At 43.1% G+C, this 26,488-nt stretch overlaps 1 protein-coding gene across 1 annotated transcript in view; it reads left to right on the top strand.

Moving 5' to 3' along the window:
• The window catches only part of DNAH6 (dynein axonemal heavy chain 6), a 123,620-nt gene that overhangs the window by 88,916 nt on the left and 8,216 nt on the right, over window positions 1–26,488 (top strand). Inside the window, exons 65-72 of the mRNA XM_028711618.2 lie at window positions 1,553–1,713; window positions 2,170–2,258; window positions 3,778–3,924; window positions 5,643–5,781; window positions 11,361–11,480; window positions 15,006–15,127; window positions 19,463–19,592; window positions 23,760–23,887. Of these exons, the coding sequence (XP_028567451.2) occupies window positions 1,553–1,713; window positions 2,170–2,258; window positions 3,778–3,924; window positions 5,643–5,781; window positions 11,361–11,480; window positions 15,006–15,127; window positions 19,463–19,592; window positions 23,760–23,887 (1,036 nt within the window). The remainder of the gene's footprint in view (window positions 1–1,552; window positions 1,714–2,169; window positions 2,259–3,777; window positions 3,925–5,642; window positions 5,782–11,360; window positions 11,481–15,005; window positions 15,128–19,462; window positions 19,593–23,759; window positions 23,888–26,488) is intronic.

A 26,488-nucleotide genomic window follows, 5' to 3' on the forward strand; every position in this document is an offset into this window, starting at 1 on the left:
TGTAAAGGATAAGGCAGTTTCTCAAGTAACCTGGTCCTGAGCTGTATAGGCTAGTACCAACACCTTGAACTCAGCCTGGTTGCAGCGTATCAGGCAATGTCAATCCTGAAAGCAGAGTGTTATATCCTGGTAGTAATTTGCCTCTACAAACAACCTAGCTACCACTTTCTGCATCAAGGGTAGCCCCACATAGACTGCATTACAGTAATCCAACTGTGGTAATAATAGCAATAGTAATATTTATTTATTTATACATACATACATACATACATACATACATACATACATACCCCGCCCATCTGGCTGGGTTTCCCCAGCCACTCTGGGCGGCTTCTAACAGAATATTAAAATACATAGTCTATTAAACATTAAAAGCTTCCCTAAACAGGGCTGCCTTCAGATGTCTTCTAAAATATGGTAGTTTTTCTCTTTGACATCTGGTGGGAGGGCGTTCCACAGGGTGGGTGTCACTACCAAGAAGGCCCTGTGCCTGATTCCCTTTAGCTTTGCTTCTCACAGTGAGGGAACCGCCAGAAGGCCCTTGGCGCTGGACCTCAGTGTCCGAGCAGAACAATGGGGGTGGAGACGCTCCTTCAGGTATACTGAGCCGAAGCCGTTTAGGGCTTTAAAGGTCAGCACCAACACTTTGAATTGTGCTCGGAAACGTACTGGTTTGGCTACATCAGTTGTTTTCCCCCACTTAGAAAGCTGGGGAGATGTGTCACTATTACAACCAGGCTGACACTGTCTTTTTAGCTGCACTGTTGTGGTCTCATTGCCCCACAGAGCAACAGGGGGCAAATTTCCTTCCCTGAAGTGACTGAAGAGCACACATTGTGGTATTCTTTTGTCATACCTGGGAGCCACAAAAGTCTGTCCTCCTCTCTTGAATCAACAAGGTCTAATGGGATTTTAGAAATAACATGTACACTGCTTTAAAGAAGCCTTGGCCTTCTTTAGGTATCAGAGTTTCCAGTTTTCACATGGTAATGACATGAGATCTACCATAGATTTATGCGCTTTTTCTTCTTCTTTTTAAATATGCCAGCAATATTTGAACAGAAGTTTACTTGACAATGAAAAGTCACATCTCTAGCCCAAGGGATTTTTCACTGTAAAATTTTGTAGCTGTTCCTATCAGTAGAGGAGGCAGTTTGCATAGAAATGTCATAATAATAATCATTTACAAAAATTACTGGTAACTTAAACTTTCAACCAGGAAGGAATGTATTTACCAAAACTGATTTTGAAAAGAGGTATAACTAAAATGCTGGGGGGGTAGCAATATACTTGCATTTGACATCAATCCATATATGAATGCTCATGATATTTGAAGGTGGAGCTCTTTTTATTTGGAGGTCTAAGTAATAGATACAGCAATAGACATAAAATGTCTGAACTATTTCGCAATGCAGTCCGAACACATTTGCTTAGAAGTAAGCATTTTTGAGTTGTCTACCCACGCAACTCAAAAAGTGTGCATAGGTTATCTAAATAATATATGCAAACTGCCTGTAATTTGAATACCAACAAAATATATTCTGTCTTTCAGAGTGCAGTCCATTTCACTAGGGCAAGGTCAAGGACCTATTGCAGAAAGAATGATTAAGGATGCATTGAAATCGGGAAATTGGGTGTTTCTGCAGAACTGTCACCTTGCCGTTTCATGGATGTTAGCTATGGAAGAGCTTATAAAAACTTTTACAGAGCCAAGTATGTCCCCCCCCACACATTTTCTGTTTCAGGCATGCTATATACCTCAAAGAGATGAAGCCATTTTAGGACTTTAACAAAAAAAGGGGAGGGGGTTGTAGTTTTTTTTAATAGCTTATAAAACGAGTGTCCTTATTTTGGGTTTTGTGGTACTCATTCACTTTTAATCATCATCTTTATCATTTTAAAAACTGTTCTCATGCATTATCTTCATTATGCTTACAACAATTCTTTTAAGTGGGCCACCATTTGTTATCCCCACATTGTAAATTAATTAGATCCCGCTTAACATAACCTGTTGAAATGAAATGGAATCGGTGAGAAAACTGACTGTTAGATGGTGCCCATAACATTTAAAACACTGTTTTTAATTTGGGAAACAGTTTAGGGCTTCACTTTATTCTGAAACGTAATTTGCCTTAAACCGTTGTGTGACTAAAATGTTTTGTTTTTCAGATGTCTCTATCCATGAAAGCTTCAGACTCTATTTGAGTTCCATGCCATGTGCTATCTTCCCTGTCACTGTCCTTCAGAATTCTGTCAAGGTAGTATGTTTTGGAAAAACATTAGTAAAATGGGAAATGCAAATCCAGAATAAACAGCACCCAGCACATTGTGGAGTTGTACTTATTGAGGCGGCAGTTAGTTGTCTCCAAAGTTGGGAAATAAGGAACATTGGAGACCTAAAATAACTGCTATAACCTCCATGTGTGTCGTCAGATCAGCTTTAGGCACCTGCTTCCTTGACACCTAGTTATTTGCTTGTTTGTTAAAAAAGTAACATAAGGGGGGAAACAAAAGTACGGGAAAACAGACCCTGTACAGGTTAAATTGTGTTAGAGGAGGAGACAAGAGAGGAAAGAGAGGAAGAAAGAGGCAAAGGTGGCAGGGAATGAATTTGCACAATTGAGTTATGCAAACTTAGGCCTCATTTTGGTTAATGGTGAGGACTAAAGGGAGAACAGGGGCACCATATAGGTAGGTGTCCTAGAATGGCTTTCGAGATACAGGCTAGTAAGCGGCAGTGGGTATATTGGGATAGGAGGCCACTTTTCCATGCAGTTTTGTCTTTCCCATCTCTTCCTTGCTCTTGGAATTATATTCCCAGCTTGCTTTCTTACTTTTATATGCCACCTTTTGTCTGAGGAGCTCAAGGCTCTAGGTACACGCTTCTAGTCCTTTCCGTTTCTAGCCTCACAAAAACCCTGTGAGGTCCATTAGGCTGAGAAGCAGTGTGCATTTGAAGTTGAACCCCATATGTTACTGCTTTTTAAAGCATTCTGAATTTGTTGGGGAGACAATCAATCAATCTTTATTGTGGTCAAAGACCAGACAGGTTGAGGAGACCTGCGTCCTATGAGAAAAGTTCCATTCAATTATTTCTTTTTTTTCTCCTGCATTACTTTAGTATTATATCCATATGATTTTGCAGAAAAATTGTCTTGCCATGAACTGTACTACCTCTAATGATTTTAATAACGCTACCTGTGGCTACAATTGGTTTCTACTCGTTAAAGCAGTTTTCCAGTAGCCCAATATCTAGGAGCTTAAAAATATAATTTCCAAATAAAACCTATATGAGTTGTTTTGTAGTATCAATTCTTACTTACTTGTATTATTCTACTTGCATATATTGGTTGCTTCTACTCCCCCCCCCCCCTTGCATAAGATGATTTCTATTTTCTTTGCTCTAAATTTCCTTATTGTCATAACATAGAGTTCCATTTCCATATATTTCCTGGGGTAAGCAATCAGTGCATTAATGTGGTTAAAAGCTGTGAACTGCCTTCTGAATATAAAATACAGTTTGCATGCAGATAGCTGCTAATTCATAAATTAAACGTGGCAACACAGTGAGGAACTAGAAGGCAATCCTATGTAGCTCAGTCCTATATCTGTGCAAGTAAATATTTGTAACTATTTCTTCATGGCAGGATTACAAACTGTAATGTTATCCTAGGATTGCAAGAATATTTGCTGTGGGCCAGTTTATCAGTGCAGATGTTTAGCAGTCAGTCTAGTAACTATATAACAATACATTTATTTATATCTGTATGTATTCAGGTAACCAACGAACCCCCGAAAGGTCTGCGAGCAAACATCAGACGAGCATTCACAGAAATGACATCTTCATTTTTTGAAGAAAATATCCTGGGGAAAACCTGGAGAAAAATAATTTTTGGCATTTGTTTCTTCCATGCTATCATTCAGGTACCTCTTATTATTTTAAGAATATGAAAAAGGGCAGCAGCAACAACAGCTTCAGTAGCTGTTACGCTGTTCAGAAAACATATCCCCTCTCTCTTTCTCCCTCTCCACAAATTTGTATTCTGCCTCTCTTCCACATTGCTGTGAGTAGCAGCACAGATAGGGGCTATCCCATTTTTATCACAATCTTAAGGTCTAGGCATGAGTTTCTTATATGAATATTTTAATTAGTTATTTTTAATTATTGGAAATTTAAAGGAGCAAATATTATCAAATGTTTCTGAGGACAGAAAATACAATTCCTGTTTGCTGTGTTTACAGCAGTAGATGAGCATCTTTATTGCTTTAATTTAATCCAAAGGGCATATTGCTGTTGAGGAGAGGGAAATGTGCTGTCCAATTACTCTGTGCCCCACATGTAAGAAGGGAGAATCAGGAGAGACTCCCCCCCCCCCCAGCAAGCTTCTCATTTGTCTCTCCTAGAGTTTATTCTGCGTCCTTTGTTTCACATTTTGTAAATCACAGAACTAAGGACAGAGATAGATGGGGTTATCTGGGGCTACATCCAAGTTTCCTGTACTGAAATAAAACAACCTGTAAATTTTGCATTTTTGCTGAAGTGTGCACTAAAATATTGCAGAAATGTACAGATTTTAGACCAGAACAGTCTGGAAAAGTTAGAAGTTCCATTTCTAATGCATTTGTAATAGTCTCACTTGTGAAAAGGCTCCTTTTGAATTCTAAAGCAGTTGAATCAGAAGTGGATATCAGTGAAACACAATTATGCCTCAGTTTATCTTGATTACGTCCAAAGAACTTCGCTTTGGAAACATGGATGTTTCTAATTTTGAAATATAGATGCCTCCCCTTAGTAGTAGCGTTGAGATATTATACATACTTGAGAATTGGTGTAGGTCTCAGTAAATGCAATAGAACTCCATTCATTTAATGGAGCTTTGAATTAATGTACTGTACAGTGTTTTTGATTAGTAAAATCCTGTAGAAGAGTCAATGTTTACTGAGAAGCTAGTGTTTACATCTAACTTTTATACCAGGTTTCCCACAGCTTGCTCTGCTTTGTGAGGATTCCTGAGCAATTCAGAAACAACAGCTTCCCCAAAAGTCACAGAGCCAAGGAGGAACAACCCTAACCAAGACTTTCCACACACCCACTCAACTCTGTAAAAACTGGTTGATTTCCTGACCTATGGACATTACTAGTTAGTCCTCCCAGATTTCCAAAACACTGGCTATACACTGCTGGTATCTAAAAGCCCTGCCTTTCAGCTTGGTCTCCAGATCAACAAGGATCCTTAATGGTGCATATCTCAGATGCAAACTAGGTGCAGTAAAAAAAATAAAATAAAATCCTGAGTAAGGAATAATTATATTCATTACATTTTCCAAAACCATAGGAGCCCTTCTCTTGGTTAATTTCCTAGAGCATGTGTGTCCTACCTGACAGAATGATCTCAGTTTAACAGGATCAATGAATGAATGAAATAATCCATGAAATGGCACTCAGTAGGAAACTAGCCAAACTAAACAGAAGGAGGCAAATAATTGTTACACTAAAAAGACACCCGTGCTCTGGTTTCTCTTCAGAATGTACACATCTTCTGCCTTTTACGATAAAAAAAATCCACAAAAACCGCATCGTGAAGTTCAGAGGACCCTGATCAAACCTAATTTAATCTCTTTGTTATCTCTTGATCTTCAAGGAGAGGAAGAAATTTGGACCTCTTGGTTGGAACATTTGTTATGAATTTAATGACAGTGACAGAGAATGCGCCTTATTGAACCTCAATCTTTATTGTCAAGAGGGGAAGGTGCCCTGGGATGCCCTCATATATATAACAGGTACAGTATTTTGCCAGTTTAATAACATCTGTGATATTATTGCTTATCCATGCACACATTATTCCACAGTAAATGGGTGGATGGTGGTTAACAGATTGAGACTGAATCCCAACAAAACACAAGTGCTGTTTCTGATCTTCCACATGGAACCCATTTTTCCTGACAGCCACATTCTCCAATTTTATGTCTGTTTTATGTATCTTGCTATCCACATCTGATCAGCATGCATACCTTCCTTGACCACAAGGAGTTTGAGTTGACACTCTTTTTAAGAATAAACAATGTGAAGAAGTTGAGAATTTGTGAAGAGTCAGGCACGGTGGAATATGTATTAAGTTTAGAATGTATGTTTAAAACATACAGAATCCTGTTTATAATAGTTTAGGCAGTGCATATTTCCTTTTAGGATAGTGATTTTATTTCACTAAAGTTAAAACTGCATTTTGCATACGTTACAGTGTTTTACTTACCGTACTATTTGGTTTCTACAAATGCTGTTTAAAATGGGGTTGAATTATCTCTGTGATAAAGCACTAACATTTAAAGCGAGCTTTAAATGTCATGCTTGTTTATTCATTTTTGTTTGGTTTTACATTTTTTGCCAGTAGTTACCCGTGTCACAGGATAAATCGTCTCACTTGTTTTAAACAGCAAATGTTCTATTTGTCTGTGCTGTGTTCTACCAAGCCGAAGAGTAGAATTACTGCAAATTCTTTGAGCTGAATGCAAGTGCTTTCAGGGTTGCTTGCTAAGTGAAGGCTATTCAGTGGGCACAAATTGCAACTGAAAGTACTCTGTCAGTATGAGTTGTGAAGATTTGTGCATTCACCCATGTCTGTCAAACACTTAGTTACAGCTAATTTGTTTTATTTCAGTGGCGGTCTCACTGAGATTCCTTCTCAGCTTTGTAGGACCAACTATTTTTACTAAGTTGTTTATTATATTTATACCTTACTGCATGGCTCATTGGACCTAGACCAGTGATTCCCAACTGGTGATCCACAGACCCCGGGGGACCACATAACCCACTCAAGGGGTCCGTGGCACCATTCACATAACAAAAACTATCACAGAGATATCAAAATTTCCAAAAGTAGGGGATTCATGGCTTGGTTTTTGAAAAGCATGTGGTCCACAGTACTTAGCTAATTGAGAACCACTTGTTGTTGCTTAGTCGTTCAGTTGTGTCTGCCTCTTCGTGACCGACTGGACCAGAGCACGCCAGGCACTCCTGTTTTCCACTGCCTCCCGCAGTTTGGTCAAACTCATGTTCGTAGCTTCGAGAACACTGTCCAACCATCTCGTCTTCTGTCGTCCCCTTCTCCTTGTGCCCTCCATCTTTCCCAGCATCAGGGTCTTTTCCAGGGAGTCTTCTCTTCTCATGAGGTGGCCAAAGTATTGGCGCCTCAGCTTCAGGATCTGTCCTTCCAGTGAGCACTCAGGGCTGATTTCCTTAAGAATGGATAGGTTTGATCTTCTTGCAGTCCATGGGACTCTCAAGAGTCTCCTCCAGCACCATAATTCAAAAGCATCAATTCTTCGGCAATCAGCCTTCTTTATAGTCCAGCTCTCACTTCCATACATCACTTCTGGGAAAACCATAGCTTTAACTATACGGACCTTTGTTGGCAAGGTGATGTCTCTGCTTTTTAAGATGCTGTCTAGGTTTGTCATTGCTTTTCTCCCAAGAAGCAGGCGTCTTTTAATTACCACTACCCCAGACCAAAGTGGCTTGCAACAAGAATGAGAGCAGCCATGATGTTAGCAACAATGAAACCAGTCTAAATGCAAAGTTGAAAATGTCTACAGTTAGAATTGGACTTGGCGATTAAAATCCACCTCCAGACCATTTTAAAAATAGTAAACAGCAGCAGATAAAATACTCTTAATTCAGTTATGCACAAACAATCAGCCCCCTCATCTGGATACCTACGGAATCAAGGACGTTTTTACCATTCACTATTTCTGAATTGAGGGACGCGGGTGGCGCTGTGGGTAAAACCTCAGCGCCTAGGACTTGCCGATCGTATGGTCGGCGGTTCAAATCCCCGCGGCGGGGTGAGCTCCTGTTGTTCGGTCCCAGCGCCTGCCAACCTAGCAGTTCGAAAGCACCCCTAAAGTGCAAGTAGATAAATAGGTACCGCTTTATAGCAGGAAGGTAAACAGCGTTTCCGTGTGCTGCGCTGGTGCAGGCTCACCAGAGCAGCTTCATCACGCTGGCCACGTGACCCGGAAGTGTCTCCGGACAGCGCTGGCCCCCGGCCTCTTAAGCGAGATGTGCGCGCAACCCCAGAGTCGGACACGACTGGCCCGTACGGGCAGGGGTACCTTTACCTTATTTCTGAATTAAGAACATGTTGACTAGTTTTGAGGAAGTGAGGATAGGTGGCCTGGGGAGCTTTCTGCAGGAGAGAAGGACCTGAGGTTCTACTCAGCTAGTCCTGAGTTTGTTTACTCAGTATGGCTATTTGAATTCCATAGCTCCAAAACAGTCACAGAAAACATCATACTTGGTCTGCACTGAAGAAAACCTGAATTGCATGAGCTTCTCTGTCTCTTCCATTTCATCAGCTGTTGAAATTTTGCTCCCCACAACAGCTCTAAATGTGACTTTGAGATGCTACTGTCATCACATTCAATTCCAGCCAATACAATTTTTGTTTCTTTTCTCACTATATTATGCAGGGACTGTGAAATCCCTGCTATAACCACAAAGGTCTCATTTTACTGCATTAATATCCTCTGTACATAAAAATTAGTTCATTTAATCCAGCTTCTTAATATCTGGAAACAAAGGTATGACATACACAAAATGTCAGGAGACATTACCGGTATGTTATTTGAACAGAGCTGGTCAGTAAAACATTATCATTGGGAGCTATTAATTATTCTTGCCTGGATTGAATTAAATAATGCATATCATCTGTTCCTAAAGGGATGAAATGCTTTCTTATCTCTTCAAAATAAGTATATTAGATACCAGTTCAAACAAACTCAGAAGATATCAAAGCTCGTTTCACAGTAGCTTTCTCAAGGTAGAAAGAATTTTATCCAGAAAGCAAAATTTCACAATAGCAGTCCTCCATCAGTAGCCATTTTCAAACCCTTCAGGTTTAACCTGTATTCCTTCCAGCAGACAGATATCCTAACAATTTTACAGTACAGTGGTGCCTCGCAAGACGAAATTAATTCGTTCCGCAAGTTTTTTCTTCTTGCGAGTTTTTCGTCTTGCGAAGCACGGTTTCCCATAGGAATGCATTGAAAATCAATTAATGCGTTCCTAGGGAAACCGCCTTCAGACCAGGTCCGGGGACAGTCTGTCCCCCGACCTCTTCTGAAGGCTGGGGGGGGGGGGGAACAAGGGCTTCTGAAGGCTGGGGGGGGCTGGGGGGGGAACAAGGGCTTCGCTGCCGACCCCCAGCATTTTAAAATCTCACCGGGACACGGGGAGATTTTAAAATGCTGGGGGTCAGCAGCGAACGCTTCGCTGATCCCGGGACGGCAGGCAGATCTGCACCGCCATCCAGAGCGGGGCGGGACTTAGCCCCGCTCGCGATGGCAGTCCCGGGACGGCAGACAGCTCTGCGCCGGCATCCAGAGCGGGGCGGGACTTAGCGCCCCGCTCAGGATGGCGGCACACATCTGCCTGCAGTCCCGGGATGGCAGACAGCTCTGCGCCGGCATCCCGAGCGGGGCGGGACTTAGCGCCCCGCTCGGGATGGTGGCGCAGATCTGCCTGCAGTCCCGGGACTGCAGGCAGCTTTGCGCGGCCATCTGGAGCGGGGCGGGCTTCGCCCCGGCTCCTGATGGCCGCGCAGAGCTGCGCTGATCCCGGGACGGCAGACAGCTCTGCGCCGCCATCCCGAGCGGGGCGGGACTTAGCGCCCCGCTCGGGATGGTGGCGCAGATCTGCCTGCATTCCCGGGACGGCAGACAGCTCTGCGCTGGCATCCAGAGCGGGGCGGGACTTAGCGCCCCGCTCGGGATGGTGGCGCAGATCTGCCTGCAGTCCCGGGACTGCAGGCAGCTTTGCGCGGCCATCTGTAGCGGGGCGGGCTTCGCCCCCGGCTCCCGATGGCCGCGCAGAGCTGCGCTGATCCCGGGATGGCAGACAGCTCTGCGCCGCCATCCCGAGCGGGGCGGGACTTAGCGCCCCGCTCGGGATGGTGGCGCAGATCTGCCTGCAGTCCCGGGACTGCAGGCAGCTTTGCGCGGCCATCTGGAGCGGGGCGGGCTTCGCCCCCGGCTCCCGATGGCCGCGCAGAGCTGCGCTGATCCCGGGATGGCAGACAGCTCTGCGCCGCCATCCCGAGCGGGGCGGGACTTAGCGCCCCGCTTGGGATGGTGGCGCAGATCTGCCTGCAGTCCCGGGACGGCAGACAGCTCTGCGCTGGCATCCAGAGCGGGGCGGGACTTAGCGCCCCGCTCGGGATGGTGGCGCAGATCTGCCTGCAGTCCCGGGACTGCAGGCAGCTTTGCGCGGCCATCTGGAGCGGGGCGGGCTTCGCCCCCGGCTCCCGATGGCCGCGCAGAGCTGCGCTGATCCCGGGATGGCAGACAGCTCTGCGCCGCCATCCCGAGCGGGGCGGGACTTCTCTGCTGTCCCGGGGAGATTTTAAAATGCTGGGGGTCGGCAGCGAACGCTTCGCTCCCGCCCGCCAGCATTTTAAGATCGCCCGGGGCAGCGGAGAAGTCTCCGCTGTCCCGGGAAGGCAGGCGGGGGGAGCAAAGACTTTTGCCCCCCGCCGGCCTTCAGAAGAGGTCCAGGACCTCTTCTGAAGGCCGGCTGTGGGCGAAAGTCTTTGCTCCCGACCGCCAGCAATTTAAAACAAGTCCCCGGAGATTTCCCTATGGGCTTTCGTCTTGCGAAGCAAGCCCATAGGGAAATTCGTCTTGCGAAGCGCCTCCGAAACAGAAAACCCTTTCGTCTTGCGGGTTTTCCGTCTTGCGAGGCATTCGTCTTGCGGGGTACCACTGTAGATTTATTCTGCCAACTGAAAAGTACAATTTTTTCAGACTGATCTTTCTGCCATTTGAGTTATTTTTAAGGAAGTTCACCAAAAAATCAGCACTTCTGACATGGGTTACCATACGTCCAGGTTTTCCTGGACATTTTCACGATTTCCGGAAATTCTGCCCAGATGCTATTAGCGCTAGACAAATCCTGGATATGTCCGGGATGTATGGCAGCCCTATTCAGTAATCCAAATTTCTTAAATAACTGGACATTATTGTCATATAAATATAGTTCTGAATACAAGCTAGTTTGGTCCAGATGTAGAATGAAAATTTTAAAAATCTGGTTTGTATCCAGCGTTAGTCCTGCTCAGAGATGATCTGTTTAAATTACTGGGCACAACTAACTTTCTTGCATTCATTTCAGTGGGCCTACTCTAATTTATTTAGGCCTTCTTTTCTTTCCTGTTATAAGGAAAAGAAGACTCAATGAATTCTGGTTTGAGAACATTGCATTTTATCAACTAACTGTTCAGCAATGTGAAAATATATACCCAGAGAAAATGAATTATGTACAAAAAGTGAAAGATGCCATCATAATCTGTAAAACTGATGTTTTGCAGGCGAAATTACATATGGAGGACGAGTTACAGATGCCTGGGATCAGAGATGTCTTCGCACAGTCCTAAGGAGGTTTTTTGCTCCTGAAACGTTAGAAGAAGACTATAAATATTCAGAATCAGGTAACTATATTTTCAAGCTGTGCAGGTCTCACATTAATGGAAGATTCTGTTAAAACAACAAAGAGTCCTGCGGCACCTTAGGTTTACACATTTATTATACATTTTTAGTTGTGAGTCCTTAGTCGTTTTCAGCACAGAACTGTGCAGCTATAAATAGAAAACCTGCTGACTGCTAGACATACTTACCGTATATGCTTAATAATAATAACATATTTATTTTAATTTATATCCCGCCCATCTGGCTGGGTTTCACCAACCACTCTGGGTGGCATCCATCTTCCACCAGCAATACAACACAAAATCTATTGTCTACAGCTAAGTCCACTTGTGTACAGGCTCATCGGATAGAGACTTGCCTTTCCCGAACTCACTGTTTTGGCGCTTCAAGCCATATAGCCATTCTCCTTACCGCCTGCCAATTTACTGCAGTGGACAATGAAACCACTGGACTGGGTAATTCCCTCATCATGTGACAGAGACAGAAGCCAATAATTGTGGGAGGCAGGCTCAATCTCGTCAGTTTTTACCCTCCTGCCTGACAGAGCAGTTTGTAGGAATACGTATATTTTGATTGGTATTTACTGGTTTTGCCAAATTGGCAGAGCAACATTGGCATTCACAAAGTAATTACGTCCCTTGCAGTCATGACTGGCACACTCTTGTTTCCAGTGAAGATTCCCCAAGTGATCATTCCACAAACACATGTATAAGATACAGGTTGAATGGCTGGCTCCTTCGGAGCGTAAGAGAAGAAGCCTTACTGTACGGTGGGCTCTTTCCACCGATGCGACGTTGCGTGCATGTATGATGTCACACACATGCGACTCGTGGCAGCTGCCCAATCTTAGATGCAAGACGGTGCCTCTGCCTCACAACAGCCCTGTCAGATAGGTTAGGCTGAGAATGAGAGACTAGCTCAAGGTCACCCAGCGAGCTTCACGGCTGAGTGGGGATTTGAACCCTTGACTCCCAGGTCCTAAGCCCACATTGTAGCCACTCAACCACACTAGTGGTTCAAGGACACATTCCAGCCAGGCAAAAGCACTCAAGAGGGATATAAGAGGCAGTGTTGACTGGGAGAGTCCTGAGCGCCACATAGAGAAATCTGGAGGGCTGTATTTATCCCCCTGGATTGAGGTTCTCCACTCCCAATCTAGCAGTAAGCAACATCTGTTTTCTCAGAATCAGATGACTGAAGAAAACTATCATATACAACTAAGAACACTCTTCCTACTGAGTGGGTAGCGTGCTTAGGAATACAAACATATCCTCCACCATGTTATAGGGGCCCCCTTTGCAACCAGCAGCAACGTCTGGGTAACCACTGTTGTTTTCTTCAGTTGAGATGCTCCACAACTGATTGCCAAATCTTTACAAAATCTGTGTTACTGACTATCAAACTTTGGGATTGTTGAAATATATCATCATCATCAATTTGAGTCTTGCAACTCAAATTGGGCCCATTAGACCCCCAATGTTTAAGCAACGAGGACTAAATTCACTTCTGGGGCCCTTCCAGGATTAGGGGCCCTGAAGCTTCAGCTTCATTAGTTTCATATTAGATCTGCCCCTGGCTAGGATGTCATGTAAGACCCTGGAAAAGACAGCAACACCTTGCTCTGCTTAGACATGATTGCCTTGTTAAGGGGATGCAATTACTGAAGCTTTTTAAAACACACACACACACACACACACACACACACACACGGATGAATGTAAATCCATACAGATTCAATTTAACACTTATAGGAAACCAGTTAGGAAAGGCCAGTTTTATTTCACTATAATATGTAAATTGTTCTGGGAATCACAACATAAACATTTCACTTCACTGTGCTATTTTTATACAGTTAACTTTTCCGATTAGAGCAGCATGTTAAAGTTATTAACAGAAATGCCCCAGTTCAGGGATTTAGGCGGCCTGCAGGCTTTATAGATTCTAAAGAGATTACTGCATATTTTATAAGCTTTACAAGAACTCCTTAAAGTCTTTATTAGATCGTCTGAGTTTAAAGTTTAACACAAGGGAAAAGCGTCAAGAACTATTGGAAGGTCTGAAGTCCTCGTGAGTCTTTGAATCACACCGGATGCATTACATCCTTGTAGATGGTTAAATATAGGTAGCACCTGGATATTTATCGTTTGTGTGCCCTGTTTGCATTAGTCACACTGAACAGATCCACAGATCCATCCTCCTAGAAGGTGGTGCCTTCAAAATGTGTTTGTAAACTACCTTCATGGTGCTGTTTGTTTATTAGTATTGGATGGTATCCAACTGTTGCCACCTGCTTACACAACTGGCTTCCATTCATGCCAATGGAATGTGCCCTTCCTCTCTTCCCCCATGCAGCCCCTTGGAGATCCCTCAGATTTCTTCCACAAACCTAGGAGACCCTGTGGAGCAGATGCAGTACTGCTGAGACCTGCAGGGAGGGGGGGGGAGAGGAAGTCCTGCAATGGAGGAAGTTCACAGCAGCAGCAGCCCAACACACCAGCTTATTTCATAACAGTAGCAACAATAAGGGACAATTAGGGACGCGGGTGGTGCTGTGGGTAAAAGCCTCAGCGCCTAGGGCTTGCCGATCGAAAGGTCGGCGGTTCGAATCCCCGCGGCGGGGTGCGCTCCCGTTGCTCGGTCCCAGCGCCTGCCAACCTAGCAGTTTGAAAGCACCTCCGGGTGCAAGTAGATAAATAGGGACCGCTTACCAGCGGGAAGGTAAATGGCGTTCCGTGTGCTGCGCTGGCTCGCCAGATGCAGCTTTGTCACGCTGGCCACGTGACCCGGAAGTGTCTCCGGACAGCGCTGGCCTCTTGAGTGAGATGGGCGCACAACCCCAGAGTCTGTCAAGACTGGCCCGTACGGGCAGGGGCACCTTTACCTTTATAGCAACAATAAGCCCAGCACTACCCTTTCTCTGGAGCCCGTGTACCCACCTTAATGGTTCCTTTTATGCTCCCCAAATGCATCACTCCAGCCCTAACCCCATATCTTCTCCCATAGGCTAAATTCTGGTCCCTCTTATAACCCAGGGGATGTCGCCTCCTTTGATGTGCTGAAGCTCATTACCTCAAAGGGGATTGGCTTTTCACATCTGTTCAACACTCAGCCCTTTTGATACTTTGAACTTCAAATGCTCTATCCCCCCGGGCCAGTTCACCTAACAAGAAAATTAACACTTTTCAATTTTCAATTAACACTTTTCAATTAACACTTGTTGATTGGCTAGGGTAACTGTCCTAATACACAGCTTCAGAAAACTGCCTAATTTAGTTAGTGTTTACCCATGCTAAATACTGGTGCTTAGACTACAGACTGTGCTTCCTTTGGCGCATACATTTTTTTTTTAATGTAAGTTTAATTAAACACCTCAAACCTTAAATTCTGTCACTACTTTGATCTAAATTTTTGGCTGTCTTGTACCCCCATATTCATAAGACTACAAAGCACCTGTACGTACTATGGTTTTGAATTAGTTTTGTATGTGAGTAACCTTTTTCTGCTGTGTTTGCCTTTCGATACAATAGGTATATATTTTGCCCCAGTGGCTGACAGTCTGCAAGATTTTAAAGACTACATTGAAAACCTTCCTTTGATTGATGACCCAGAAATATTTGGAATGCATGAAAATGCCAATTTAGCTTTCCAGGTTTGTGAATATATTTAAGATATGTGCTCCAAGGTAATTAAGATAAATGAGTTATACTCCTTAACGTTAAAGGAGAGTTTGGTTTAATGGTTGCAGTTGGTTGAAGAGAAATAACAAGCAGTGATTGCTAAGCAGTCTGTCCACACATGGCTGCTTCTTCCCCACAAGTAGTAGCTTTTGTTTTGTTTTAAAATCATGTTATGATTTATTCAAAAGCTGCCTTTCATTAACATCAATAGTATCTGTAACAATTTATGATCTAATGGGCTTTAAAACTCTAATGAGAGGAAGAACAGCTTTAAAGTTGCAACTACAACCAGTTCATCCAGATTTAATACATTTATGCTATGCAGTTTCCTTAAACAATTCTGAAGCAATTTTTTTAAAAATTGTTTACTGAAGGTCATCTGAATGTGCGTGTGTAGTTAGCATTCTCAGTGGAGATTAGATTTCTTTAAGCCAAGTGGGGGATTATTAATATTCAGTTAAAATTGCACAGAAACCCCCAGTTGACATCCAAATTGCATTTCTGTGCCTGATGGGGCACATTTGGACATTTGTGCACTCCTTCATAAACCATGATTCCTGATCTCTGTGTTCATCATGGCTGCGTGATATTCCTTCACACACATCCTTCTTCTGATTGCACATCATAGTTGGTGAAGAGATCTGTGCGTCTATTAACATCCGATCTGGGGAACTGTGACTTAATGCTGTCTAACAAGTTGGCTTGTTTTAAACAAACTACCATATTTTTCAGTGTATAAGATGGTGTTTTTTACTTTAAAAAAAAAAGAGTCCAAAATTGGGGGTCTGCGGCTGCCGTGAAGAAGCGCCAGAGAAAAAGAAAAAGACAAAAAAGCAAAAAAGCTCAACAATGCCAGTTCTGGTGCTTTGAATATTTAATAAAATATCAAAGTTGTTCTGTTTGATGTTTAAAATATTGGGGTCGTCTTATACATGGTGGTGTCTTATAGGGGTCGTCTTATACATGGTGGTGTCTTATACATGGAAAAGTACAGTGTATATATAATGTTATCCACAGTTTGTTGGTTCAGAGAAACCGACAAACTATGGTTAAGCAACACTGAAATGGGAAAGGTCTTCTCTTCCTAGCCAAGCAAGACAGGAGAAAGGGTACATGCACCTGAGGTTCGGTATGGCTCATCTTAGTTCATTCCCACCGTGCTAAACTATGGTTTAGTGCAACTTGCAAATGTAGCTAGTTATGGCTTTTCATTGAAAAAGAAGTGTGTTAGTAACAAAACTCCTAGAGGTGTAATTTGATTATTTATGCTGGTTCAGATTACGATTTGACGGACTTATCACCTGTACCATTTCACTTTGCTATCTGATCCAGTTTTTTATTGAAAGTACAGTGGTACCTCGGGTTAAGTACTTAATTCGTTCCGGAGGTCCGTACTTAACCTGAAACTGTTCTTAACCTGAAGCAGCACTTTAGCTAATGGGGCCTCCTGCTGCTGCTGCACCACTGGAGCACGATTTCTGTTCTCATCCTGAAGCAAAGTTCTTAACCTGAGGTACTATTTCAGGGTTAGCGGAGTCTGTAACCTGAAGCGTATGTAACCCGGGGTACCACTGTAATGCTATTTCTACGTTCTTTATTACTAGTTCAGATCTGGCTGAAAGCTCAACAAGCTTGTCATTGCCTCAGGGTTACTGTCTGTCTGGTCAAGTGAGGATGAGAAGGTGATGGGCACACACACCACTTACTGTTCTTTGTCATTTTTTTCTTGTCAGGTATCTGGCATATAAACAACTGATATTATCAAGCAAAGGGGTGGTTTTGCAATTGGCAGGCGAAAACAGTTATGATCACCCACTATAAACAGTGATAATATGGGATGACCTAGGCACATGCTGGCATTAGATGTCTCAAATTCAATAGGGCCACCAGGGAAGTTTGCAAAGAGCATTGCATTTGCAAATGTAGTTGTTTTTTGTGTGGCATTCTTTGTTTAGCTGTGTAAACTGCTGCACTGGAAAGCACAGCTGGAGGTCATCTGCCCCCCTCCAAGCCAAAGCGGAGAGGACACGTTGTTTTAGTTGTGTGACTCTGTCATGACACGACATATCCTCCGTATATTTCTTTTAAGTCAAGGCAAATGGAAATGCTGTTGTGCTGTGCTGTGTCTCCGGGGGAGAACACTTTGCATGGCTCAAATGAAATTAAAGGGCGATTAAAGAAAATGTACTCCAGTCAATACCACCACCTCCCACCTCAGATTTGAGCTTTCAGTTGATGCATTGTGAATTCATTGCCGTCAGTTATCCTGCCGTTCTAAGCAGAAGGATTGACTGCCACTGAAAGTGGAGGCTCCATTAGAGGCAGGATTCCCACACACACCCCTTAGTGATACTGCTTGAATTGTAACAAATTGCAGGAGGAGCGGCTTAAGGCAATGAGAATTTAGTAGGGTGGTTTGGAAAAATAAACAGTAGCTGAATTTATACATAAAAATGATTGTGGATGAAGGGAAATCCCACCCAGAAGTGTAAATTGAATTGATTTTGAGGGTGAACTGCTGGGAAAATGATGGTGATTACCAAGGAAGTAAAATGAATTTTATAGGGATGCTAACAGGGCAGGGTGGGCTCTGTATTTCCACACCCACCTGCCAAATACACCACATAGTTCTAGAATGGAACATATTTCAGGGTACTGTGTATTCATGATTCCCTGACTAATCCACCATACCCAAAAAAACTCACTTCGCTTTTTTCAAGCCATGCCTTGTAGGGTGTGCTTATGATTTCTCCACATACTTTGCCCAGAGAGAAAAAAAAGGAATTTTAAAATGTGGTTTTGGATGGATTAATAATGAAATGTAATAAGCATGATCAGGATGATAGAAAAATAAATCTTTATTATATTTATTTATCATCCACTCCTCACCCTAAGGTCTCAGGACAGGGACGCAGGTGGCGCTGTGGGTTAAACCACAGAGCCTAGGACTTGCCGATCAGAAGGTCAGCGGTTCGAATCCCCGCAACGGGGTGAGCTCCCGTTGTTCAGTCCCAGCTCCTGCCAACCTAGCAGTTTGAAAGCACAAAGTGCAAGTAGTTAAATAGGTACCGCTCCAGCGGGAGGGTAAACAGCGTTTCCGTGTGCATTTCTGGTTCGCCAGAAGCGGCTTAGTCATGCAGGCCACATGACCCGGAAGCTGTCTGCGAACAACCGCCGGCTCCCTCAGCCAATAAAGCAAGATGAGTGCCGCAACCCCAGAGTTGGTCACGACTGGACCTAATGGTCAGGGTCCCTTTACCCTTTACCTTTAATGTTATTGCAGAAATATATGTGTCAGACTCACATTTTAACAATCAGAAAATAAAAGTCAAGCCTATTTTTGGTTACATTAATAAATATAATAGAATCACATTAGGACAATGGCTACACTTTCTTTCTGTGAGTGTTTGTTTAAGGGGGCAAAACAGTGAGAGAAAGGTCAGCAGTTAAAACAATGAATGTTAATGGTGGTTAATAGCCAACACAGTCACCTCAACAGTGACTCAGTGAGACAGAAGTTACATTGAATAAACATTTCAGCAGTACCTATTTTTAAATATTGCCATAACAAATTATAACTTGCATATGAAGTTCAAATCATTTCCTCCCCAGAAGCAGATATGAAAAACAATATTCTTTTTAAATCAGGACTGGGTTTTTAAAAATGTGTTTATTACATTTTGCTTATGGTGTATCATTCATTATAAACTAATGAAGCAGTGTTTAAGATTCAGTGCTATAAGAAGTGGGAGATGGTATTACCCCCCTCCAAGAAGAACCCATCCATAAAACTCACAGTCTAGAGAAAGGATTTTATATCTTCTGCTAGCAAGCTAATTATCCAAAATCATAAAATGTTAACTTTACTCTGTTATTATTATAGCTACATGTGATAACGCATTCTTCAAAGTTTAGTGGACTAAGTTACAAATAAATAGGAGCAATTGCCTGCTTTTTCAAACGAAAGTACTAAAAGTTATTGTTAACTTTATAGATATTGAGGGATTCAAATTCTTACATTGACTCAATAATGGAAATGGGTGTCAAGATTCAAGAATGTACGATAGATGCACTTTTACAAGTGGCAAACTTTGAAGGGAACAAAATGTAAAACTTCTACTTTATGATGAGTTTCATATGCAACCATCTGTGGCCATGTTTTTTTCTTTTGAGCATGAAGAAGGGATTAAATGGGTAGACAGATTTATAAACGTAAATGTTTCTTATGGAAATCAAATAATTTATTTTGAACATGGACACCCTAAAAACTGAGGTGCAAATTAAAATGTATCACTTCTTTATTACAGCGCAAAGAGACAAATACCCTCATCACTACAATACTTGATGTACAGCCACGATCAACTGCTCAAGGAACAGGGAAAAGCAATGATGAGATTGTTGAGGAGCTCGCTACCTCAATCCTGGCTAAAATTCCTGGTATGGAAAGCACTAACTTTCTTTTCTAATATGACTGCTGATGTAGTTCCCCCCGCTTAATTCCCTGATTTAGGAAACAGCTGATCGCTGGAATTATGCCATTGATCTTTAAGAGGTAGATCATGCTACAAGCAGTGTTAATTCTCATAGCTGAAAACCTGTGCCTTCTCTCTGTGTCACTAAGTTGCTGTCCCTGACTGCTGCCCTAACTCTCTCACTTAGTTCCACATACATGAATACAGGTCATGCCCCAACCTGAGATGGATTGTAGCAGGGGAGGCTTCACTTGTTTTATTGTAGTTTAGGATTTTTAAGAGAATAAGAAATATTTGGTGGATAAGAGAGAAGCAGCAAGTAGGGAGAGAGCGATTTGTGTGGGAAAATGCCAACATGCTGATCTGTGGTCACAGGGATGGACAGACTCATTGAGAATTGGTCCATCCCAGTTCTACATGTCTTTCCCCTACAATTCCCTCTGGGAGCAACAGAAAGCCACCACGTCCCATCGCTCCCGGAGGGGCCCATTCATGATCAACTTTAGAAGCAGGCGAGTCTGCTGTTGAATCCAAGTTTTGCCAGTTCTTCCTCCAGCAGGTTTATCTCCCATAGAGTAGGCCTAGGTTTCCAACTTTTGTCTCATACACATACATATATGAAAGTTTCTCAGCCAAGAGATGCCTAGAAGATTCGCAGATGTTTCTACAACAACTGAAAAAAACTTCTTTAAGAATTTGTGAAGAGAGATATGACCATAATGTTAGCAAGGGAAGATTTGCCTCCATCATAGGCCAAGCAAGTTCCAGCCGCTTGGTTGGATCCATTCCCTCACCTCAGGCGTCACAGGTGAAGGCTGAAGGTTAACCATAATCAAGACCAGGAAATGCCACCTGAGTAACCATGGCACCATACGAACACCATGTTATTTCTGTTCCTGACACCACACTTGAATGTGTGCTTTTTTATTCTATTTAAAAAAAAAAAACGTTTGTAAGCCACTTTGAGAACTTCTGAGGGTTATAAAACAGAATAAAGGCATTAAAAGTCGCATACACTAGCCAATAGATGCCCATGCCACAGCAGGCGCTGTTCCAAGCAATTTGACTTTATGCCCTAATGGCGCACTTTTCCATTGCCGAGATAGAGATGGATGCCAGCAACTATCTGCATGCTGGTACCTTGCAAAGTTCTATGCAGGGTTGCTGTTGTTTTGAGAACAATGTGCTTCCACTTCCAATGAAAACTTACGTGTGCTTTTCTGTTCTGAAGAAGATCAGCAATATGAGGGGCAGAATCTGCCTGAAGCCTTGTTCTGTACCCTCTTGACAGGGGCGGAGGAAGGGGGGTGCGGTGGGGGTGGTCCACCCCGGGTGTCACCACTGAGGGTGTGACAAAATGCCGGGCGGCACTCACCGCGGGGCCTGCAGTGCGCCCAAACCACATGTCTCTCCTGGGAGTGACGCAGTGGCTTGGGCGCCCGCAGGCTCCGAGCTGCCCGAAACGGTCCGCCCGCCGCCTCCCCCTCAGCTGTAGGGCGGCAGAGTGGAAGGAGGCAGGTAGACTCCTTGAAGGCCCCACAGAGCGTCCTGCCATGGCTCCCCTCCCCCCTTGGGTGCAGGGCACCGTCTCAGGCACCTGATTGGCTTGCTCCACAGCTGCCTCTTGACCTTCTCTTTTACCATTCAGAAAATATTTGTAGGAAATCACTTCAAATGTCCTGGCTGCCCTCTAATAATTGATAAATATCTGATAAACACATAAGTAAGATCCTGCACTCTGCCAAAGCAACAACAAACTTATCTTGAAATGGCTTGGCTTGGTTGGCTATGTTGCCCAGCACTGACTATGAAAACAGCTTTTCAACAACAACAACAGACAGCTTTAACATAATTATTTTATTATTCACCAATTTAAAACTCTTGTTTTAATTGGAGCTTCCTCTGAGAAGCAGCATGCAGTGCAGGTAGCATTCTTGCGGACAATTTATATTCATCTTTTCTGAGCCAGGTCATGTGGTGAAGAATGCTATATCTCTCTTGTTTAGTTGAGACAAGCTGTTGTTTTAAATAAATACCCACACAATATCTACTTAATTAATCAAGCAATTACTCAAAGCAAAAGAGTTAATTAAGGAAGGAAAATGTTTAATTGGTTGCCAGCCCTACTAAGTAATCTGTCAACCATTCTGACAGCTATAACTGTCTTGAGCTAGTGCAGACCAGAAATGAAGAATGCTATTTTCCACAAACCTGGAGAGCCCTGCAGTACAATCCTATGTGTGTTTTCTTAGATGTAGTTCAGTGAGATGTATTCTCTGTTGGAATGAAGGAAAGAAAGAAAATAAATATAAAAGAAGAATTCTGTGGATGCCAAGTACACTTTGGTGAGAGAACCGCAGCAGAGATTTAAAATCACAAAATATGCAGCAAAGTAAAGCTTGGAAATATAGGCCATTAGACCTTTAAAAGATACCCATCTAAGTTTCTTCCAAATTTCCCCTCTTGCTCAGCATAGAAAAAGACCACACGTTTGGGAAGTTAAAACGTCAAATTCATGTGATTTCTCCATACAACATTCAGGAAAAAAATTGCACAGGCAGTACAAGTTGTCATAGTTTCAGTGTTGAAAGTTCCTAAATTATTGGTTTATGAATACAAGAATGGCTTGTAAGAGCCATGTGGTCTGAGTCTGGAGCAACTAGCTCAGACCTCTTTACAGGAATAGCTCCAGATTCCATTAGCCTGGAGCAAATAACCTTGCTTGAGGAACCCGTGTTAGAAAATGTCACGTATGCCAGCAGCAGAAGTTGTTTGTGGTCTTCAGTTCCTCCTCTCAAGGTATCAGGAGGGCACACATTGCTTCTCATACCAGGCTTGCTTTTCCCTTCTTACATAGCAACTATTCTAGAGGCATTCCCACCTGGCCATGGGAGCCATCTTTTATTTGTTAGAAGCAAAAACTATGTTTCCTCCTCCTGAGAACTGTTTGGCTTGCTAACCTTCCTACCAGCACCACCTCCCTTCTCCAAGGGCATGGGATTGATCAATCCCATTCCCTGGAATGCTGTCAGCTGTTGCTTTCCCTCATGTATAATCTGTAAATGTCAAGTGTATCATAGAATCATAGAATCATAGAGTTGGAAGAGACCACAAGGGCCATCGAGTCCAACCCCCTGCCAAGCAGGAAACACCATCAGAGCACTCCTGACATATGGTTGTCAAGCCTCTGCTTAAAGACCTCCAAAGAAGGAGACTCCACCCCACTCCTTGGCAGCAAATTCCACTGTCGAACAGCTCTTACTGTCAGGAAGTTCTTCCTAATGTTTAGGTGGAATTAGGAATGGTGCCTGCCAGTTTATCAAACATGGCAAGATTACCAGTAGTTAGATAATTTTGTTTTTGGTGTCCTGTCTTCAGCACATACACACATCATTTCCCTTTATCATAGAAATCATAGACTCATAGAGTTGGAAGTGAGACTGAGGATCATCCAGCCCCCTGGAATGCAGGAATATGCAGCTGTCCCATACAGTGATTGAACTTGCAACCATGCTCTAACCAGCTTTTTATTAAACAAAGGGCTTCAATTGAATCACTGCTGTGAACAGTGAAATCAACTTCCCTTGTGAGGTTGGCCATTCTGGTCCACGCAACATGGAGCTGAAGGGGAGACAGAGAGATTGAGCAGAGGGGTGGCCAGAGAGAACCCAGCCATTGCCCAGTGGGAATAGAAAGGCTGGTTGCCATCCATGCAGGCTTAACCTCTGTTGCATTTCATCTCATCTCTCTCTCTCACACACCCCTATGAGCAGGATGAGAGAAGTTGTGGTGAGCGGAATGAATATACAGAGGTTAGACTCCTGGTTCAAGGTACATCCTTAATCCTAACAACAGGTGCAGAAATGGCTCTGCCAAATGCTTCTGTTGCTGTCAAGAGTGTAAGAGACCAATGGGCCTGTTGGGCTTGTGCCGTTTTTTTAAGCCATCTATGAAAGTGGGTCAGAGGGAATTTCTCATGTTGCTTGCTGGCCCCTGAGTTCTTGCTTAGTAGAAAATAAGGCCCTTATTATTTTTTTGAAAAACAGTTGCTGACGATGGCTGTATGTTCTAAATGGGTGGTAATGACATGGGCAAGCTTTGTTCAGAGATTAAATCAGCATTTGTGTTGCAGAAAAACTTGACATGGACGTGGCTGCTGAAGCCCTTTTTGTCAAGGATGACAAAGGGCGGTTGGACTCTCTGACTACAGTCCTTGGGCAAGAAGTGGATCGTTTCAACCGTCTTCTCATTCTGTTAAGGGTATAACAATATCTTTTTCCTTGGCTGGCATAAATATTGATGTTACTGATTTGCTGTGCTTGTATTTAGAAGCTAGTGCTGTGGAAGGGCAGCCTTATTATGCTAAGAATCAATATGCCCCAAAAGCTACTCTTGAGAAGCTTCTGATCTTAGCATAATATAATAAACCAGAGCTGAATATAATAAAAAGGCTCTTGAGATTCTGCTGGAGAATGCAGTGAACCTCTAAGGCCAACCAATTATCTGTTGTGTCACTGTCTTAAGATGTCAGCAAAGCATCGTTTAGAATTTGTTTGTTTGTTAAATTTATGAACTGTTAAGTTTGTAGGCTACTAGATTGTAAGAAAACCTCTAAGGAGTTTACAAATTATCTTATAAAAAGAGAAATATTATGCACTTGTCCTTTAAATATTTGGAGGAATGACAATGGCTTTTTAAAAAAGAGTTTTGAAAACAAGGCATCTAATAAAATGCTTCGATATTTTATTATTGCAGGGAACATGCATTCTTATATGACAGGAATTCATAAGGCCCATCCTTCCTCTCCTCCCTTGAATCTGGATGTGATATGTTGTGTCTACTTACAGTGCCATGTTAACCTCCAGCACTGTTCACTGGGATGGGCTATAGGATATTTGCCTCTACACCAGTCTCCCATCAGTGGAGAGGAGAGCTGTTGGGTCCGTCACAACCTCAGCTTCACCAAGGTGGGCAGTAGACTCCCACTCCTGCTGGTGGTTTCCTGAGAGCACCAGGCAGTACAAAGTTTCAAAACGGGGAGTTTCAGGGTACGGTGGCAGTGACTCTGCAGTTGGTACACCTTGGAAAACCATAGCTTTAACTGTACGGACCTTTGTCGTCTGTTTTTTTCCTGGAAGACATAAGGAATAGGTTGGTTGGTGGCAGTCTGGTTGGATCAGATAACCAACTTCTCCAGACTACGAATCTACAGGGAAACTGATGAAGCTGTAATATATCACGTAATTTTACGGAGGATATGTGAAGAAATGTATCGTGGTCACATCTGTGTGTTTGTTTTTGGCAAAAGCAAATGTCTATGTTCTGGTGCCTTGTTCCTCTTGCCTCTCTTTTCTCCTCTGCTCTTGTTTTCTTTCCCATTCATGGAATTCAGATGGTACAACAGGGAGTTGCCTTTTGCTTATCACTCTTGTAAAGCATACACCGGTGACATTCTAATAATAACAAGAACGCAAGAGAAAGGTGTGTGCTTGAAGCTAAAGCAACACCCTCCTACTTCTGCCTCGTACAGCTTGTTCCACAATGCTCCAGTGCGCTTGCTTGAGGCCAGGCCCTACAGTGCAATCCTATTCATGCTTTCTCAGAAGTAAATCCCATTTACTTCAATTGCGTCTACATCCAAGATGGTATGCGTAGGATTTCAATCTTGCGAAGGAAATTGGAGAAGGAAACCCTCATAGTTTTCAAATGCTGCATCACATGACATGAAATGAAATGTCCAAAGCTTCTTGGACTTCACATCTGTCCTTCCTTAGCCTCTCATTCCCTATATAATTTGATTCTTCCCTTTCAAAAGTTGCTCTTTTCTTCTGCAGCTTAGATAATTTAAGTACTTTCCACCTGGCTTTCCCCCAGCATAGCGATTTGGCCACAGAACGGGATCATATATCTTTGGCTCTAAGGACTGAGGAGTCCCTGGCTGCTACACATTGCTACAGTGGCTGCATTTGGAAGTGCTGCTTTCACAGAATGCAAGATTGATTTTATGATTTTCTCTGCCACCCATAAGGGTTGGCAGTAAACTTTGTGGCAGAGTAGCATATAGTGTTTTTTTAAATTAATTGTTATCAATCTTCATTACTGCTAAAAATACTCAATAACCTTGGAGGAATGGAGTGGACAAAACAGGATAACAGCTCCAAGAACATATCACTGTTTTTACAGGCATATAATTTTACTGACAGGGAATTTTCACCCTTGTTTCTCTGCATATTTGTGTAGTGTTTGATTACAGGTAATCCCCAATGCCTCCATTTGGCTGAAGTATTTGGGGACAAGAAGCTAAAAATATGTAACTAGTTCCCATGCCTTTAGTATAAAATTAATCAGTGTTAGGCCTGTGGGTTTTGCATTTTCAAAAAAGCCAGCAGTTCTCTTCTAGCAGTGCTTTTCTTCTAGAAAAAAAGGTGCCGGTACTCATCATCATTGAGAGCCAGTGTGGTGTAGTGATTAAGAGCGGTAAGAGCTGTAGTCACGTAATCTGGTGAACTGGGTTCGCTTCCCCGCTCCTCCACATGCAGCTGCTGGGTGACCTTGGGCCAGTCACACTTCTCTGAAGTCTCTCAGCCCCACTCACCTCACAGAGTGTTTGTTGTGGGGGAGGAAGGGAAAGGAGAATGTTAGCCGCTTTGAGACTCCTTAAAGGGAGTGAAAGGCGGGATATCAAATCCAAACTCTTCTTCTTCATCATCATGAAGTTGTTACAGTAAGGGCAGCTTCCCCGCCCCCCTAAATCAGTAAAAATGCTTAACTGACTGAGGTTCGGTCCCCCTAACAAAAATCCTGGCTACATCCATAGGCCCCTAAATGTTCCAAAAGTGCAGAGGCGAAGTGCAGAACTGA

Source organism: Podarcis muralis, chromosome 17, assembly GCF_964188315.1.
Source record: "Podarcis muralis chromosome 17, rPodMur119.hap1.1, whole genome shotgun sequence".
Taxonomy (NCBI): Eukaryota; Metazoa; Chordata; class Lepidosauria; order Squamata; family Lacertidae; genus Podarcis; species Podarcis muralis.